This window comes from Pteropus vampyrus, unplaced genomic scaffold, assembly GCF_000151845.1.
Source record: "Pteropus vampyrus isolate Shadow unplaced genomic scaffold, Pvam_2.0 Scaffold1, whole genome shotgun sequence".
Taxonomy (NCBI): domain Eukaryota; kingdom Metazoa; phylum Chordata; class Mammalia; order Chiroptera; family Pteropodidae; genus Pteropus; species Pteropus vampyrus.
In genome coordinates, this window is record NW_011888782.1 from 35,452,456 (window position 1) to 35,471,761 (window position 19,306).

Here is a 19,306-nt window from a genome sequence, read left to right on the forward strand (position 1 = left end):
AATTCCATGCCCGGGCAAAATATAAATTAAGTATACAAAGGATAAATTATTTTGAGATTTGAAGCATCTCAAAAAATTTACCTCCCAAAAAAGCATCCTTTTCTAGGAAGCTGCTGGATGAGTTGCAGCACCAGGCAGTAAACCTGGAAAGAAGAAAACCTGAGATCCAGAAACAGAGGTTTCTGTACAGGAGAGAGGTGAAGAATATTCCCAGGAATAAAGGGAAACCTTAGATCAATTAAATAAAAATGTATAGCTGTTAGTAGGATGGGGGAAGGGAAATGTGTGTGTGTGTGTGTGAAGAGGGTGTATAAGAGAGCTACTAAACCCTCGCCTTCCACAGTGAGAAGTCAAAAGATAATATCTAAAATGGAGAAATTTTTCAAATTGCAGTACATCTTTTCAAAAAAAATAGGTAAATATTAAATAAAAATGCCTACAGAGTTGGAATAAGTTGCTTCTAGTTAGAAACTACAATTTGACAAATTGTATACATAAAATATAAATTCAATAAAAAAGTTTGGATAATAAAGAAAGATGTTTTAAAAGATGGAAGAAAAGGAGAAAAACAACCAAGACCAAGTAAGGATTGCTTTAGGCAATCGCGGAAGTTCAATATTTTTTAAAATGTATAAAATTATTTCTTTATGAAATCAAAGTTAAAAGTCATATGGTTATCCTGACAAATGCCAAAAATTGTCTGCTTATTCTACTGATTATTAAGATAGGCATATTAAAATAATTCACTGTGACTGGAAGTTTTCCATTTCTCCTTTCAGTTCTATCAGTTTTTGTCCCATCTATTTTGAGGCTATATTATTATCCATGTACAAATTCTGAGTTACTACAGCTTTCTAGAAAATTGAATTTTATGTTTTTATGAAATATCCCTATTCATTTTGAGGAATATATTTGGCTTAAAGTCAGCTAAATATAAGGATCCACAAAGGTTTAAAGTAAAAGTTTGAAAAGAGATATGTCATTCAAACACAAACCAGGAGAAACCTAGTGTAGCTAATCTTTATATTAAACAAATTGAAAAGTGACCAATATGACTTATCAAATGAGTAAATATTATCCAAAAAGTAAAGAATACCCAGAGGATGTGAAAAAATGAAAACCTTCATACTCTGCTTTAAGAGTATTAACTGGTACAAACTTTCTGAGAGAAAATATGGAGATACATATCAACAACATTACAAATGTGTAAAAACTTGCTTCACAATCCACCTTTACAAATTTATCCTAAGGGAATGATGTGAGAAATACACAGAGATCACTTTACTTAATAGTGAAAAACTGGTATGCTTAGGATAATAGCAGGGTGTGTGTCTGGAAAGACATAAATGAAAATACTAATGATGGTTTCTCCATTTAAAGAAATATAGACAAATTTTAGTTTTATCTTTGGGAATTTTTATACTTTTCAAGTTTTCTGAAGTAAGCATTTAGTACTTCTAAAATTTAAATCAGTGACAAAATAATGGTCAATATAATTGGAAAAAAAGAAGTTAACTATTACATTTAGCTCTAGCGATATGAAGTACTAGACTAGTAAAGCTTTTACTCTTCTTGTTTGGAAATGCTAACAAAGCTTTTAATCTTTTTGCTTGGAAATGCTACTTGTTGAATCATACTCTGTATTAGGTAATGAAATCAAGGTTATTTCTTAAATAAAAAATCTAATTTCCAATTAAAGAATGTGCTTGCTAGAGAATATGACAACATAAACTGTACTTTATCAAAGATGATTCTGATTAGTGACAGATGCAATATTATTCTTAAATAATTTCTTACTTTAAAAGTTGTAGGTAAATCTTTGTCTTCTGTAGGATCTATGTCAAACCAATGATCATTTGTATCTCCTATTTCTTGTAGGCTTTTATGAAATTCTAGCAGTCCTCCATTATATCTGCAAGGCATTTTAAACAAGGTTAGTTTGAATGTAACTCTGTAATTAAAGAGTTTACAAATTAGGCAACAAGTAACCTTTTTTTTTTTTTTTTTTTGAGATAAGTAGGGTAGTGATAACCTCTGGCATGCTATAGAAATACAAATACTAGGACTCTCACCTGTGGTAGATTGGGATGAAATACAGGTGGAAAGGGAGACAATAGATTATGTAGTAGCTCAAACTTGAACAGTATGGGGGCCATGGTAATTAAAGGGATTGTAGAGTTGGTTGGCTTTTGTTTACTGTCTTGGAAGCCTTGAAGAAAGAGAATGACAGGCATAGGTCAGCCAACTATTGACTCAGGACACACTGTGAAAGACAGGGGCCTCTGTGGCAGCATTTAAAGAGACTCTCATCTTCTGTAGCCATAAAGATAATATGTGTTAAAAATCAGGCTCAGATTTAAATCACAAGGTGCAACAAACCATAAAGAAAACTGAATGCATAACCTGGACAGACCACTACTATTAACTCAGGATACTCCCTGGAAGCTAAAATGCTTCTCTGGTAATATATAAAGAATCCTTACCAACTTGAAACATAAAAACACACTATGCTGAAAATGAGGCCCAGTATTTAATCCTAAGGGTAGAACAACAGCAAAGACCAAAAGCACAGCCTCAAAAGGACCATTATATAAAAATCAGGGTTCTGGATGAAACAGACTCTGAGATCTGCAAAGGGGATATTTAGGTGAATACACTTGAAACGATGAACCCCTAAAATCTCCTGAACACTCTAGCTAAGAGGTAAAGACCTCTTCCTTGCTAGGGAGGGCAGACTTCTTTTACTTAGGGACTATGCAAAAATATCATCTGAGGTGAATGTCTCAAAAGATGATGCTCTTCCTTCTCAAGATCCTCCCTGTCTCCACTCATTGCCTACAGACCAACAAATCCAGGATCAGGTAAAAGCAAAGCTCAAATGGGAAAAGAGCCTTTGTCCAGGAAAGAAAAAGTTTATCCACCATAAGAATCACAGAACTTGACTATTATGTACTTGCAGGAACATGTGTGGGAGTGCTGAACCAGCGGACAAATATATAGCTGGGTAGGAAATGTATTTTGATGGGACAACTCTTCCATAATTTAAGATTTAATCACCTAGCAAGGACAACTGAAGCCAGTCCTAATATGCTAAGAAGGCTATCTGAAGCTTAGACACAACAATGGCCCATAGTAACTGAGGTGGAAATGCTGGAAATTTCTTGGCAGAGTATTAAAAGAAAGCTCAGGGAGGTGAGGATGTAAGAAAGGACTTAGTACATACAACCACAGAACCCACCACTAGAATGGTCCCTGAAAAGACTCACAGGTCTCTCCATCCATTAATTCGATAAGAAATACAGAGTGAGAAGGGCATCAGTGTTTGAGTAGGTCAGTGGTGGTTGTTCTCCATAGGTCCGGGATGAAAGTAAATGATGCCATATGACTGAGCTTTCTAGCGTCAACGATCTAAAAATTGGATTCTCTCCAATGCCCATGACTAAAGACAATAAAAAGTAGTTCCTGCATCTGAGGGAAGATATGTGAGCAGTGCAAATTCTTTGTTTCGTCTCGGAGCATGTTAATTCTCTCCATAGTACAGACCAAAGGGATTTTGATCATCCTGACATTCTGCAAAACATCTTACTGACCCACTATTTTGATGGCATCATGCTAATGAACAGAAAGTGAAAATTCTTCTGGATACCCTAGTAAAAAACAAGCATGCCAAAGGATAGAAGATAAAGAAATCAGGGAACTACTGCATAGTGATGTTTTTAGGGATCTAATGGTTGAGTCAAGCAGTAATCCTATGTAAAAATTTGCACAAGTAGACTTTGCCTGATTCACACCTCAGATCTCAGCCAAACATTATTTCCTCAAGGAAGCTTCTAATTCCCAGAACTAGACTGGGGCTCCAATAAAGACTTTTATTGTTCGTTGTATTTTCCCTCATAGCTCTTTATCACATTTCATAATTGATTATTTTGTATAACTTATTTGATTAAGGTCTATAATACTATGTTACATGAGAACAGGAACTACCTATTTTGTAAACAATTGTGTCCCCAAATCTAGCAGTCTCTAGAAATGATAAATGCTTAGCAAATAAAATGAATGATGTTACAAATGGCTAAGATACCCATACAGGGAGTGAACAGACAGCTAGCCTATATAGGTTCCCTGTATAATTTCACTAAATATAATAATACCAAATACTTCCAAAACTCAGGATAAGAACTCTGTCAATGCTTTTTTAAGTTCATGTATACTTAAACACCTATTCCAAGTCGTGATAATATTAACTACAGTTATCATTTATTAAGAATGGCATTTTGGTGTCCTGAGCACTGCAGCATCCTTAGGAGTCTGGCACTATTATCAGTTCCAGTTTACAAATAAGGAAAAAAAATAAGGCTTAGCAACATTAAGTTTCCTTGGGTCATACATTAGTTAGGTGGTAGGAAATGTATTTGAACCCAGGTCTGTCAAACACTAAAGCCTATGTTCCTATGCCTATGCTATAGAGGCCATTATCACAGCCTGTTAAGTTTAATACTTAATATTCTCAAGTACACTAAAGAAACTGCTATCTATAAAAACAGGTTAAGAAAAATAAAAATCAATCCAGCACAAATGCCTTTATCCCTGGTATACTTTATTACCATTTCACAATGTACAAAGTTGACATAAAAGCTACCCATTAATTAAAATCCTTACCTCTTCTGAGCACATCGAAGCAAACCACGTCCAAAATAAACTAAAGACATAAAGTTTTCACAAATTTCATTTTCCTGGATGACCATTTTCATCACCAGAAATTTATTCTCAGCTTCTGTATAATCCTGTAGTAACATAAAACTAGGTTTGGCTGATGTAAAAGGCATTTTATTTCTTTTACAATAATTATTTCCCAAACTAGAACAGTTAGGGCAATTTTAATATTGATCCAGGCATTTGGTTATTTGCTCATTTATTCACATCTCTAATCCTAGCACCTCTCTGTATTTGATCACATAATGTATTCAATGCTTAAAATATTTATTTATAAAATAACAAGATATTCTTTGACCAATGTTTCAAAGTGAACATTAAAACAATTTTGTTTTTAAAACTGACAAATATTACTAGCCAAAATAAGGGCTTTTCTGATGACTATAACTTGCACCAATTTTTCTTACTAATTGGAGCACAAATCTTCCTTACTTTTCAATAGGAAATAAGTGACTTCCTGATTACAAATATAGTCTCTTTTGGGGAAGCACCATCTTGATCATGAGCAACAGGTTTAGAAAAATAAGGATCACTTCTAATAAATGCTTCAGTTACCATTCATAAAATAGGCATAATAGCTCAGTCTCCCTGGGGGAAAAAAAATGCTGCATGACCTCATTTAAAAGTCTTCTCTACAACATTACAATGAATAATAATTAGGATTATGTGAAATTATTTAAAATGGAAATTTTTTCAGCTTGGTGCTTATAAATTCTATTTCACCTAATTAACAAGTCATAAGTATATATTTAATTTATAAAACCAAGTAGAGAGTAAGATTTGGAAAGAGAAAAGGTAAAAGAATATCAAGGTTACAACACAATATCAAGGTTGAGAAATCATTAAAATTGAAAAAGAGAGTATTAAATTCAAAATGAATGACCCTGAGAAATCACCTAAGTAACTCTCAGGTTTTGACTTCTTGCACTTCACTTTATTCAACAAAAAAATTTGAGGTAAAACTCACATTTTACAAAAGGGGTAAGATTAAGATCAGAGCAATTAAGCTACACTAGAAAATGAATTAATATGTATTGTAGAAGCTTCAAAATGGCACAGATAATAGAGGCTCTGTTCATCCCTCTGGTGACCCAAATCAAAGCAGTGATAGAAACAAAGGAGCAGCAGCAAAGAAAAATCGCCTGGGATCTAGATGAAAAAGCCATACAACTAGAGGAAAATCCAAGAAAGCACTTTGCAACTGCATAAGGTAGGACAGGGCGAGGACGCGGGGCTCCCTGGTCCGGAGCAGCTGAGTGACACCGAGGTGGCAGCAGCAGAAGCCTCTTAAAGGGGCCGCGTCTGCGAGCGAATTTTCGTGGTGACGGACCTGCTCGCTCTGAGCACCAGTGCTGGATCAGCTGCGCGCAGCAGACACAAGGGACTTACAGGGAGACAATATCGGAATGAGGGCCCAGGGGAGACTTGCTCAGTACACAAGTGCCAGTGGTCCCTCCCTGCTCCCAGTGCGAGGACACAGTGCCGCCACAGCTGTGACATCATCAAACTGGATAACAGAGTTTGCTCCGCCCAGAAAATTCCCTGAAACCCCGCCTACCCCAACCTTGGCCCCACCCAAGCCACATCTAGGTATATCCTCAGCAAGTCAGAAGCGCTTGCTGATTAGTGCCTAAACTCACACTGGAAGCAGCTGGCCTAAGTTTCTGGTGTGGCCTTTTGAGGTAACTATAAGCACAGCATCTGTGGATTACTTGCTGAATCTTGACAGGTGGCCCCGGTAGAGTAGAGGCTTGGGCTAAAGTTGGCCTGCAGCTGAACCCCTCTCAGGACTGTGCCACTGGACACCTACTTCACAAATCCACACTAATAAGACCAGGAGAATTAGGAGCTTTGCTTAGTACATAGAACAGACACAGAAAGACAGCCAAAATTAGAAGACTAAGAAGCAGAAACCATATGACAGAACAGAACAGAGATACAGATAACATGGAGTCAAGTATTAACAGATGTAGAGTTCAAAATACTGGTTATAAAGATGCTCAATAAACTTTTGGGCTATAAGCTAACGAAAAGATAAACAACATAAAAATGGAAGTGGAAATTATAAAAGGGAACCAGTCTGAAACGGAGAACACATTATTTGAGATGAGAAGTATATTAAATGGAATAAACAAAGGAATAAACAAAGTGAATAAAGAAGAGGATCTCATGCTCTAGGTAGAGGACAGGAATCAGGACACTCAAACAGAACGACAAGAAAAAAGAGGCCAAGACTATAAAGATGATTTAAGGAGAATATGGGACACTATTAAGGCTCTAAATATTCGTCTGATCGGTGTAAGTGAAGAAAATCAAGATATTGAACAGCTGTTTGAAGAAATAATGATGGAAAACCAAGAATAAGTTATCCATCAAAGCTATCATTCAGAGTTGAAGAACAGATAAAGAGCTTCCCAGACAAAATTAACTAAAGGAATTTATCACCACCAAGCCAGAATTACAGGAAATGTTAGAGGGACTTCTTTATGAAGAAAAAACATGTATCAAAAACAAGAATAAAGAATAGTAACAACTACCTACCACTAAGTACCTTAAAGAGAAAAGAACTAAGTGCTCCAACCAAGGGATGGAGTGGCTAAAAGGTTAAAAAAAACATAAGATATTGCTGTGATGAACTTAAAAGGTATTTAAGTCAGAGAAAGATAAACACTATATGATTTCACTTATGTGAGGAATTTAAGAAATAAAAAGAACAAACTAATCAAAAAGACTCACAAATATAGTGGACAATTTGGTGATGGACAGAGGGGAGGGGGGTTTGGGGGACTGGGAGAATGGGGTGAAGAGTTAAAGAAGTACAAATTAGTAGCTGACAGATGGTCACGGGAATGAGAAGCACAGCATAAGGAATGCAATTAGCATTAATACATTGGCTAAGTGGAGGGTCAAGGGAGAGAAGGAGCAATTGGGGGGATAATTCTACTAACTATATAGATGTCTAACCAATGTACTATATACTTGAAACTAATTAAAAATTTTTTTAAAAATATGCATTGTATAAGTGAAAGATGCTAAATAATTTTTCTGTTTTACATAAATGGTAAGCATTTAAAAGATAAATAACTAAAGTTATAAGCTAAAATTATATTTCTTCTATCCAAATATTTTGTTTCACACTATAGTCTTCAGTATAATTACTCTATACTATAAATGTATGACAGAATGGTTTCAATTTTTAGAGAATTCCAAAAATCAACATTTTAATTTGTCAAAATGAGGTCAGTATCTATGAAAAGATTTATAATGGGCAAATAATACATGTTACATACCTCTTTCTTTCCTCTTTCAGTGAGTGATACTCCATACAAAAACAGTAATGTCAAATAATAGCCAATATTAATCTGATGTGCCTAAAAGGATAAAATATATTTTAATTGGTTACTTTTCAGTTTAGCAAGCTTAATTAAATATTCTAGGCCTATTTAATAATTATTAAAAATAGTAAAAATTATCATATTATCAATTACCTAATAATAACTATAGAGAATATAGAGAATGAATTTAGATGTATTTGATAATACAACCCAGAAGAGGATAGTCAATAATCCTGAAATAAAACATTAGTTTGAGTAAAGAAAATGAAAGCAAATGCCATCAAGATTTGTTATATTAAACTTTTCAAAAAATTCTCTCTCCCATATTTTATATTTCAGGTATCAAAACACTTTAATAATATAATGAACACTTGCCCAAGTATCTACCATCCATTTAAAAAAATACAGTGATCTCTTATATTGAAGTCTTTTATTGTCTATATGTGGGGTTTGTTATAACAATATAAACAAAAAGCTTATCATTTCTTCAATGAAAAACTAAAATACATGAATATGTCCTTCATTTTAAAATGGTCTATGACAAATTACAGAGATGGAGAAAAGATTAGGGAGAGTAAAGAGGGCAAGGGGTACGTGTGATGACAAACTATACACGTCTGTGCATAAAAAAGTTAGCATAGCTGGCCTGAGACTATGCTTACAAAGGCTTGCTTGTGTCCTCTACTGGCGTCTGGGAACCTGGATTTCAGGCGTGTACCAACTGTTGTCTGACTGACAAGGGTGGCTCCCTGTGCCTAAATTGTCTCTATAAACTATATGACTTATGCTGAACATCTGGGAGTTTCATCTGGGAGTCTGGAATTTTGATACATGCTGGAGAGAGGGTGCCTACATGACCGGTCACCAATAAAAACCTTGGGCAATGAGTCTCTAATGGGCTTCCCTGGGAAGAACCATCATACACATACACGTGTTGTTGCATTTTTGTTGCCCCTCTTTTGACTCCATCTAGAACTCTTTTAGGGTGCTGTATATCACCTCTTAGAACCCTAGCCTTGAGAGTCCTAAATAAGGATGATTTTTCCACCTACTTGTACATCATCATCATGTGGGATTTGGTGTCTTATATTACTTTGGTGAGTGGGTAGTCCTTTCTTGAAGATAACTCTAATCCATCCTCTACACTTATGCAAAAATTAGTTTACTTTTACCAATCCAAATTATTCAAAGAACTGATATTTCCTTTTACCGTTTTGTACTACTGGTTCTAATTTTTAATGCAAGGTTTATTTTTTTTTCTCAGCTTTTTCTATTTATTTCTAAAGTATTTGACCTTGAATATGTAATTATCTTGTCAATTTTAGCTCACGTGATTACTCAATAACAGATAATAGCAGTACCAATTTTTACAAATATAAAATATCAGAAGAGTTGCTGATTATTAATTAGGGGGAAAGGAAGTAGTTTTTGAAGTTCATGTCTCTCCATTTCTAATTTGGAAAGTCCATTTTTATCAAGTTTCTCTTTATTTAAAATGAACCATTTTATGGTAGGGAAGGGAACTAGATAGAATAGGCTCATTAAAGAGATGAAGTCAGACAAAAGTACAACTCAAATGAAGAAAATCAATTTACTTTTCTCCAGAGGTAAAAGGAAGATACAAATTGGCCTACACCTTAAAGTAAAGGGGCATTAGCTGTTCTCGCACTGAAAAATGTTGTCCAAGTCCATTATTTCGAACTTTCAAAAAGAAAACACTTACAGTATAATTAGTAGCTTGAACATTTCTAAGTGCTGCTTCCAGTTGTGTTATCAAGAAACGTAAAGTCAAAGCAGGAACAATTTCCTCCCCACTCTGGCTGTTAGCTGCAACTTCTCTCTGCAGAATATTATTCAGTTGAAAATGTCCTTCAGTTACAACAAATATCTACATATTTTTATTATATAAATAATAATGTTCATTATAGAAAATCTGTAGAGATGAAGATGGTTTAAAAAAATCCACACAACCAGATATAATTATTCATGTATTTGTTTTTAAGTAGTCTGAGAAATCTTTGTAACTCTTTCCTCAAACACTAAAAATCATTCCTGTGCCTGCAAAGGAGTTGGCAACATCCACTCCTACTTCAGTGGAAAGCGGTAATCCCATTTTATTCTCAGATCTTCTATTCTCTAGCAAAACAAAAATCTTTCTTCCAGCTCTGAACTTGTGGTAAGCAGGAATCCTAGCTTTAATACCAACACCAGAGTGAGCTATCTTATGCTATAATCTGATTGGAACCAAGCTAATATATGATTTATTATGTACCATAGTTTTTTTACATGGATGAAATGAAAGAAAGGACTGTCTTACATTTGTGTCCATTCCCCAATGCCCTGTGTCCAAAAGTACTTGGCTTAAATTACACTATATGTTTAATGATACATTATTTGTGTATAAAATTTAATCTGTACTTTCTTAACTTGGATTCTAGCATACAATATTTTCCTGTTTTTCTCCTAGCTACCTAGAGGCTTAGTCTCCCTAGCCCTCAATTTAATGAAACTCTTCTTCATCAACACACATTGCCTAGATAAAATAAACCACTTGTCATGTTTTTAAACAGTGTTTATACACTGACAGTTTCCAAATTTATATTTCCAGCTCAGAACTATAACCTGAATTCCACACTCATATATCTAACCATTTACTTAACAATATCTCTTGAATCTGAATAGGCATATAAAACATAACACTGAAGTTTCACCTCTGTCAAACAGTCTAGGTATTTCAGATCAATCTTCTCAGAACAATTTAAAAATATAAAAACCATTTGCTTGAAAGCAATGAAAAGTGCCAAGGCACTGAAAATCTCTGGAGCCAACATGCAAGAGAGAAGAAAGTCCCAGAGACATGAGATTGATTTTAGGAGTCACTTTTCTTTAGGCAATTGTAGTATTCAGTTGTGGCTGAGAGGCTGAGATGCTAAGCAGAGCTTTCAGCAAACTTGCAGAGCTAAGGGGAAAAGTGGGAGTGTATGACTGTGGAGGAAGTGGGCCCTGGTATATACCTCATTTTGGCTAGGACCCTAAGGAAATATGCCCTAAGAGTGTCCTTTGTGATTTCAATTGAAAGCAGACTCTAATACAAGGATTTAAATGAATAGCTTCTTTCAGAATGTTCAGAAAACAGTGGTAGGGGAATGTGGAAGTGATACAGAGAAGGGAAAGAAGATTTTAAATTAACGGATGTGTTATTAAACTAGTTACCCGCAGTGGGTAGCTGGGGTTAATCAACAGGGAAACTGAAAGACAGTGAAAAATACAAACCTCAGTATTATCCAACTCAAGGGGAAAGAGAACTGGGATATTTAACAACTCCTAAAGCTTACTGATTGTTTTCTGGGGTGAACTGAGAGTACTGATTCCTTGGGACTTCTAGATTGCCATGAAAAGTATAGCCTTCTGCAGTTGCAGAAAAAAAAAAAGGCCTGGAGCATGGAAATGTAGATATTGAAAACTGGAAATTGTCCAGAGCATAGTGAAATGGTAGAGGCCAAAGGATATGGGAAGGGCAAGACAGTATCTGCTACAAAGTGTAAAGCATAAATAGATCAATCTTCACAGAACAGAAGTAAAGCTTGAAATCATCTCAATCCTTAGTTAAGTGATCTGCTAGAAAAGTACAAATAAGCATTACTAAGAAAGATTTTGACCAGTTTTTCTAGTTCTTCTCAAAGGAAGGATGCTCTAAACCAATCCAGGCAGCCACTGCAAGTAGGATAATCCTCTATTATGGAATTTGTATTAATGTTTTCATGTTCATTCATGATTTGGTTATTTTTGCCTTCTTTTTCTTTGAATATTCTTATCAGGCATTTATCAATTTTATTGGTCTTTTCAAAAAACCAAGTGTAGGCTTTATTGACCTTATCTATTTTGTTTTATTTTATTAGTTTTAGCCACATTTATTACTTTTAGCCACATTTATTACTTTCTTCTTTAGACTTTGTTTTTAATTTGCTGTTCTTCTATTAATCTCTTGAACTTCACGCTTAGATGATTGGTATTCAGCCTTGCTTCTTTTTCTAATATATGCTTTTCAAGCTATAAATTCTTTGAAGCACAGCTTTTACCTAATAACACAAGTTTTGATATATATTTTTTTTCAGTTCACAAATTCCTCTAATTTCCATTTTGATTTCTTCTTTGATCCATGGGTTACTTAGATTAGAGGTATATATTTTAACTTAGGAACAATGGCACATGGTCAATTTTTAATATTCTGTGTGCACTTAAAAAGAATGTATATTCTGCCACCATTAGGTGCAATGTTTTATATGCATATGTCACTGAGATCAAGTTTGCTACAACATTACTAATTTTTTGTTCATGTTCTATCAGTTATTCAGAGAGTGATGTTAAATTCTCCCATTGGGATTGCTGATTTATCCATTTCCCCTTTGGTATTAACAATTTCTGTTGTCTTGTACATAAAAGTCCCATATGTATTTAGGTCTATTTTTGGAATTTCCAATCTATTTTCTAGACTTGATTGTAGAGTCAAGAGCAAGTAACACTATCTTTTAATTATTAGAGCTCTGTAACTTTTAATATCTAAGGGTGCAAATTCCAAGCCCTTCTATCCTACACTCTCTTTCATAATTTTCTTGTTATTCTTTATTTCCCACTTAGACTTTAATTAGCTTTTAGTAATAATAACAAAAAAATCTTTTTACAGTTTTTATTGAATTATGTGATATTTGTACGTTTTAATTTTGGGAAAATTTACAGCTTTGTCACATTTTATCTTCCTACATGTATTCTTTTCCATTCAGGTGTTCTTTTCTTATCTTTAAGAGAGGTAATCTAAACACTAGCTGAACAGAAGTCCCATAACTAAGGATATAAAGAACAAGCCATGTGGAGACTGATATAAGAGGCAAAAGGAGAAGTAGGCTGGCCTCACGTTCACGTGTGGCAGCTGAGAATCAGGAGGGATCACTCGACAGAGGTCCCCCCTTGAGGAGCAGTGGGTCCCAGCCACACAGTGGGCTCCCCAACAGAGCACCGGTGCTAGGAAGAGGAGTCCCCATAATTTTTGGCTGTAAAAATAGTGCGAATTCTGTCTCTCCAGGTAAGCTGTAAGGCTGCTAGAAACCCAAGCATTCCCTTTGAGGGCCTGTGCACAGACTCATTTGCTCGCAGGCAATCACCCTGGGCTCTGGTGGACAGATAGCAGCTTGGGAGGCACCAGAGCCATACAGGAAGAAACTGAGTTGTATGGCTTCACGGAAAGTGCTAGAGAGACAGCCACCATTATCTCTGTGTTGAGCCATCCTCCTGTACAGCCTACAGGCAAGTGCCATCTTTCCTGTGTTGCTCCCTCCCACCAATCTAAATGTGCATTGGTATGGTGAACTCCACTAGCTCTACCCTGGTGACTCCCACACAAGCTAAATTACACAACACCAGAGATGGTTTAGGTGGCAGACAGCCAACCTCAGTTCATGCATAGTAAGAGGCTCTTTCAGCAGCCAGGAGCCAGTCTTGGCTGGGGTGCAGCAAAAGGCTCTTTTGGCAGCAGTCAGCCAGCTCTGGCTTGCACTGCAGTCTTTCTTGGATAACTCTTGGGGATGGCAGCTGGCCTTTGGTGGTGGTGAGCCTTTGGCTGAGTGGTCCCAGGCTCAGCACTGGCAACAAACCTGATTCTGCATTAATCTGGTGAACATAGTTCACCCCACCCTGGTAACTCTCTGAGACCCTGTCTCCCACACCTTCAGCAGCTGAGCTTTATGGGTAGCTGGCAGGTGGTGGCAGATCTCAAGGTGTCTTGGGCCTTTTGCTGAGCTGCCCAGGCCCAGTACTGGTGGAAGCCAGCCTTAGTTCATATTGTGGCCTCTCCCACTGACCTCTAGGTCCAGCACAGGCAGTGACCAACTGCAAATAGCTTTGTAGCTCCTACCAGGTAGCCCAGGGTTGGTCTTAGGCAGCAGCTGACCTTGGCCTGCACAAAAGCCCCACTTAAGAGGCCCCAGAATCAACACCGCCAGAACCTGGCTTCAGGCCACAACAGAGCACGATCCAATTAGTCCTACAAGTGATATACACAAAGGATGGTATTGGTAGGTACCAGAGCCTACTCTATACATTCAACCCCTTCACAGCAGCTTGTATGCTGTGGGTGTGGCCAATACTCATAGCCAGTCAGCCTGAGGGTCAATCTCACCCACTAATGCACCAACAGAAATCAAGGCTAAACCTCAATAGGAGGGCACACACAACCCACACAAGGGATACTCCTGAAGCACTCGCTGTAGGTAATCAGGGAGACTTGCCACTGAACCCTACAGGGCACCTACTAAAGAAGGAAACTGGTCAACACTGGGAGATGTAGCAGATTTCCCTATTACATAGAAATAAATGCAGAGAGGAAACAAAGAAACATGCTCTAAATGAAAGAACAAAAGAAAACTCCAGAAAAAGAACTAAATGAAATAGAGGCAAGCAATCTACCAGATACAGAGTTTAAATCAATGGTTATAAGGATGCTTAAGGAACTTAGTGAGCACTTCAATAAAGAAAGAGCAAACATAAGAAAGGACACAGAAACCATAAAAAAGAACCAGTCAGAAATGAAGAATACACTAGAAGAAATCGACAGCAGATTAGATGAAGTAGAGGACTGAATCAGCTATTTGGAAAACAAGGTAGCAGAAAACACTCAATCAGAACAGCAAAAGAAAAAAGAATCCAAAATAAAAAAAGATTTTTTTAAGGGACCTCTGGGACAACATCAAGTATGAAAATATTTGCATCACAGGGGTACCAGAGGAGAAGAGAAAAAGCAAGGGATTGAGAACCTATTTGAAGAAATAATGACTGAAAACTTCCCTAATCTGGTGAAGGAAACAGACATACAAGCCCAGGAAACATAGAGAGTCCCAAACAAGATGAACCCAAAGAGGCTCACATTAAGACACATCATAATTAAAATGGTAAAGATTAAAGACAAAGGGAGAATCCTAAAAGCAGCAAGAGAAAGGCAGCTAGTTATTTACAAGGGAGCTCCCATAAGACTGTCAGCTGCTTTCTCAACAGAAACATTGCAGGACAGAAGAGATTGGCAGGAAATACTCAAAGTGATAAAAAGCAAGAAACTACAACCAAGAATACTCTACCTAGCAAAGCTATCATTTAAAACTGGAGGAGAAATAACTTCTCAGACAAGAAAAAGCTAAAGAAGTTCATCACCACCAAATCGGTAATACAAGAAATGTTAGTTCTTTAAAAAGAAGGAGGAGGAGAGAGAACATAAATATGAATAATAAAATGGCAATAACTATAATAACTACATACCTATCAATAATCATTTTAAATCAGAGGTCCTAACCCCCAGGCTACAGCAGTCTGTAGCTTGCTAGGAACCAGGCAGCACAGCAGGAGGTGAGTGGCTGGAGAGAGAATAAAGCTTCATCCAGATTTGCAGCTGCTCCCCAGCACAAGCATCACTGCCTCAGCTCCACTTCAGATTATCAGGCATTAGTTTCTCATAGAAGCACCAGTCCATGGTGCCAAAAAGGTTGGGGACAGCTGCTTTAAATGTAAAGATTAAATGCTCCAATCAAAAGATACAGGGTAGCCAAACAGATAAGAAAACAAGACCCATAGATACATTGTCCACAAGAGATGCACTTCAGATCAAAAGATACATACAGAGTGAAAGGAAAGGGATGGAAAAAGATATTTAATGCAAATAAAGATGAAAAAAAGCTGGAGTAGCAATACTTTTCAGACAAAATAGACTTTAAAACAATGGATACAATAAGAGACAAAGAAGGACATTACATAATGATAAAGAGATCAATCCAACAAGAGGATATAACCTTTGTAAACATTCATGAATCCAACACAGAAGCACCTAAATATATAATGCAAATACTGACAGACATAAAGGGAGAAATGAACAGTAATACAGCCATGTAGGGGAATTTAACACACAAATGACACCAATGGACATATCTTCCAGATGAAAAATCAACAAGGAAACAGCAGCCTTAAATGACACACTAGACCAGTTAGATTTAATTGATATTTTTAGAGCAGTTCACTCCAAAGCAGCAGAATATATATTCTTTTCAAGCACACATGGAACATTTTCCAAGACAGACCACAATACAAGTCTCGATAAATTTAAGAAGACTGAAATCATATTAAGCATCTTCTCTGACTACAAGGGTATGAAACTAGAAATCAATTACAAAAAAAAAACACCCCTGAAAAATACACACAAACATATGAAGGCTAAATAACATGCTACTACACAATGAATGGGTCAACAATGAGATCATAAAAGAAATCAAAAGATAACTGGAGACAAATGAAAATGAAAACATGTGACCCAAAACCTCTGGGACACTGAAGGCTAAATAACATGCTACTAAACAAAGAATGGGTTAACAATGAGATCAAGAAAGAAATGAAAAGATAACTGGAGACAAATGAAAATGAAAACACAATGACCCAAAATCTATCAGACAAAGTAAAAGCAGTATTAAGAGGAAAATTCATAGCAATAAAGGCCTACCTAAAGAAACAAGAAAAGTCTCAAATAAATAATGTAACTTTACACTTAAAGGAACTAGAAAAAGAATAGCACATAAAGCCCAAGGTAAGTAGAAGGAAGGTAATAATACAGATCAGAGCAAAAATAAACAAAATAATCTAAAAAAATATATAAGAGATCAATGAAACCAAGAGCTGGTTTTTTGAAAAGATAAACAAAACTGATAATCCTTTAACCAGACTCATCAAGAAGAAAAGAGAGAGGACCCAAATAAATAAAATCGGAAATGAAAGAGAAGTGACAACTGACACCACAGAAATACAAAGGATTATAAGAAAATACTATGAACAATTATATGCCAACAAATGGGACAATCTGGGAGAAATGGAAAAATTACTAGAAACATATAATCTCCTAAGAATGGATCAAGAAAAAACAAAATCTGAGCAAACCAATTATTACAAACGAAACTGAATCGGTAATCAATAAAACGCTAACAAACAAAACTCCTGGACAGGATGGCTTCACAGGTGAATTTTACCAAACCTTCAAAGATGAACTAACATCTATTCTTCTTAAACTACTCCAAAAAATTCAAGGGGAGAGAAGGCTCTAACTTCATTCTATGAGGCCAACATTACCCCGATTCCAAAACCAGAAAAAGACATTTTAAAAAAAGAAAATTATAGTCTGATATCCCTGGTGAATTCAGATAAAAAAATCCTCAACAAAATATTAGCAAACTAAATTCAGCAGTACACCAAAAAGATCATACGCCATGATCAAGTGGGATTTATTCCTGGGGAAGCAAAGTTGGTTTAATATCTGAAAATCAATTAACACAATACACCACATAAACAAAATGAAGAATGAAAATCATATGATCATACCAATAGATGTAGAAAAAGCATTTGACAAAATCCAGCACCCATTTATGATAAAAATTCTCAATAGTGGAAATAGAGGGAAATACCTCAACATAATAAAGGCCATATATGACAAACCCACAGCTAACATCATACGCTATGCTGAAAAGCTAAAAGCATTTTCCTTGAGATCAGGGACAAGAAAAAGATGTCTACTTTCACCACTTTTATCCAACACAGTATTGGAAGTCCTAGCCACAGCAATTGGACAAGAAAAAGAAATAAAGGCTTCCAGTTTAGTGCCTGGAGGGTGGTACACTCCAGCTCCACTGAAGAAGAAGCTCCTGCACTCAGGACCCTTCCAGACCTTGACCTGGCAGTTCATCTGGATCCGTTATCATATACTTGATTATGTAATAGTAAACATGTTCCCCTGAGTTCTGTGAGCTGTTATAACAAATCACTGTACCCAAAAGGGGGTCGTAGGAACCTCAATTTGTAGCCAGTTAGTCAGAACTACTGGAGACAACCTAGTACTGGCGACTGACATCTGAAGTGGGGGCAGTCTTACAACACTATGCCCTTAACCTGTGGGATCTGATGCTAACTTTAGACAGATGGTGTCAGAATTTCATTGACTTACAGGACACCCAGCTAGTCTCAGAAAACTGATCAGTGTGGGAATAAACTCATCTATCTAGTGTTAGAAGTGCTGTATGACAGTAGTGTGATAATAAAGAAATATAATGTGTTTTTCCTCTGTGTTGCACTTCTGCCCAGAGAACAAATTATGATCTTACCTGAATAGTTTGAAAGGAAAAATCTTCTTGTATGAACTTTTTGATGTGAGGGACCACACCTTTTGGTAGAGTATTAATTGCATTCAATAACTTCTTCATCTCTAATAGCAGGTTAACAGGGACAAGATCAGTAGGTATGTCCTTTTCTTGCTTGTCCTAGAAGACATTATTAAAAACTTACACAGTTACAGTTGGCTAATATTAAAACCAGCCAACGTATTTTTTAAAGTAGTACAAAATGCCTTTACATACTATATCTGTGACAGACTACAGAAAATCCAAATAAGAACGAGACATTCTTTCTGCTCTCAAGGAATTTACAACATAGCAGGAAGTTTAAGACCAAAAGTCAAGAAGCTTTAATACAAGGAATGCCATTATCGATTCATTTGAAAGTTATAAACAAAGTAGAGATTCAAATACAGAAATGATTACACCTTCCTTTTTTGTACAGTAGTGGGATGGGAAATGTGAACGATTTTAGGCTTAAATGTGACTTAGGCCTTAAAAAATGGTTTCTCTTAAGAAATACACAGCATGTAATGAGTTGGTCCATTTAAGGCATAAAAAATGTTTAAAATATTACATAGGTTATTCTGCATATATTATGAAAACTATTTCTCAGAATAGGTTTTACATTAGTTGTGAGGAATGGGTAGGTAACAGAAATGAATAAGGTCTTAGAACAGATGGATAATGGCCTTCCTTCAAACCTTAATGAGATACTATAGTTCCTATACACTGCTGAAACTGTGGGAATATGAGTATGTTGCTGCTGACCTCTGAATATCAGAACAGCTTCTTTGTACAGAGTCCACATGGAGCTGGAGTCACTGAAAATGCCCTGGTATGGGTGACTCAAACTGTAACTAGGAACCAAAAAAAGTCCATGGGAGGACTATCTTCCCACTCTCCCTTTACGGGTTTTAGTCTTAAATTAAGATTCCTCCATCCCCAGCAATACCCAACAAATATACCTTACATTTTATAATACTTCATTATATGAAAATTATATCCAAAAATCTCAGTGAAGGGTAAATGAGTGTTTGTTGTACTATTCTTGCAACTTTTCTGTAGGTTTCA

The 19,306-nt window shown here is 36.1% G+C and overlaps 1 protein-coding gene across 20 annotated transcripts in view; it reads right to left on the bottom strand.

Annotated features, from left to right (window-relative positions):
• DZIP3 (DAZ interacting zinc finger protein 3) overlaps positions 1-19,306 on the bottom strand; it is a 96,358-nt gene that overhangs the window by 60,136 nt on the left and 16,916 nt on the right. For 14 of the 20 annotated variants that reach the window (XM_023526786.1, XM_023526851.1, XM_023526769.1 and 11 more), the window contains 5 exons: positions 18,224-18,379; positions 9,772-9,888; positions 8,004-8,084; positions 4,660-4,784; positions 1,798-1,912 (listed from right to left, as the gene is read on the bottom strand). In XM_023526786.1, coding sequence (XP_023382554.1) covers positions 1,798-1,912; positions 4,660-4,784; positions 8,004-8,084; positions 9,772-9,888; positions 18,224-18,379 — 594 coding nt within the window. Of the gene's footprint in view, positions 1-1,797; positions 1,913-2,072; positions 2,210-4,659; positions 4,785-8,003; positions 8,085-9,771; positions 9,889-18,223; positions 18,380-19,306 lie in introns of all 20 variants that reach the window. The other 6 variants (XM_011383881.2, XM_011384107.2, XM_023526990.1 and 3 more) reach the window with 3 other exon arrangements.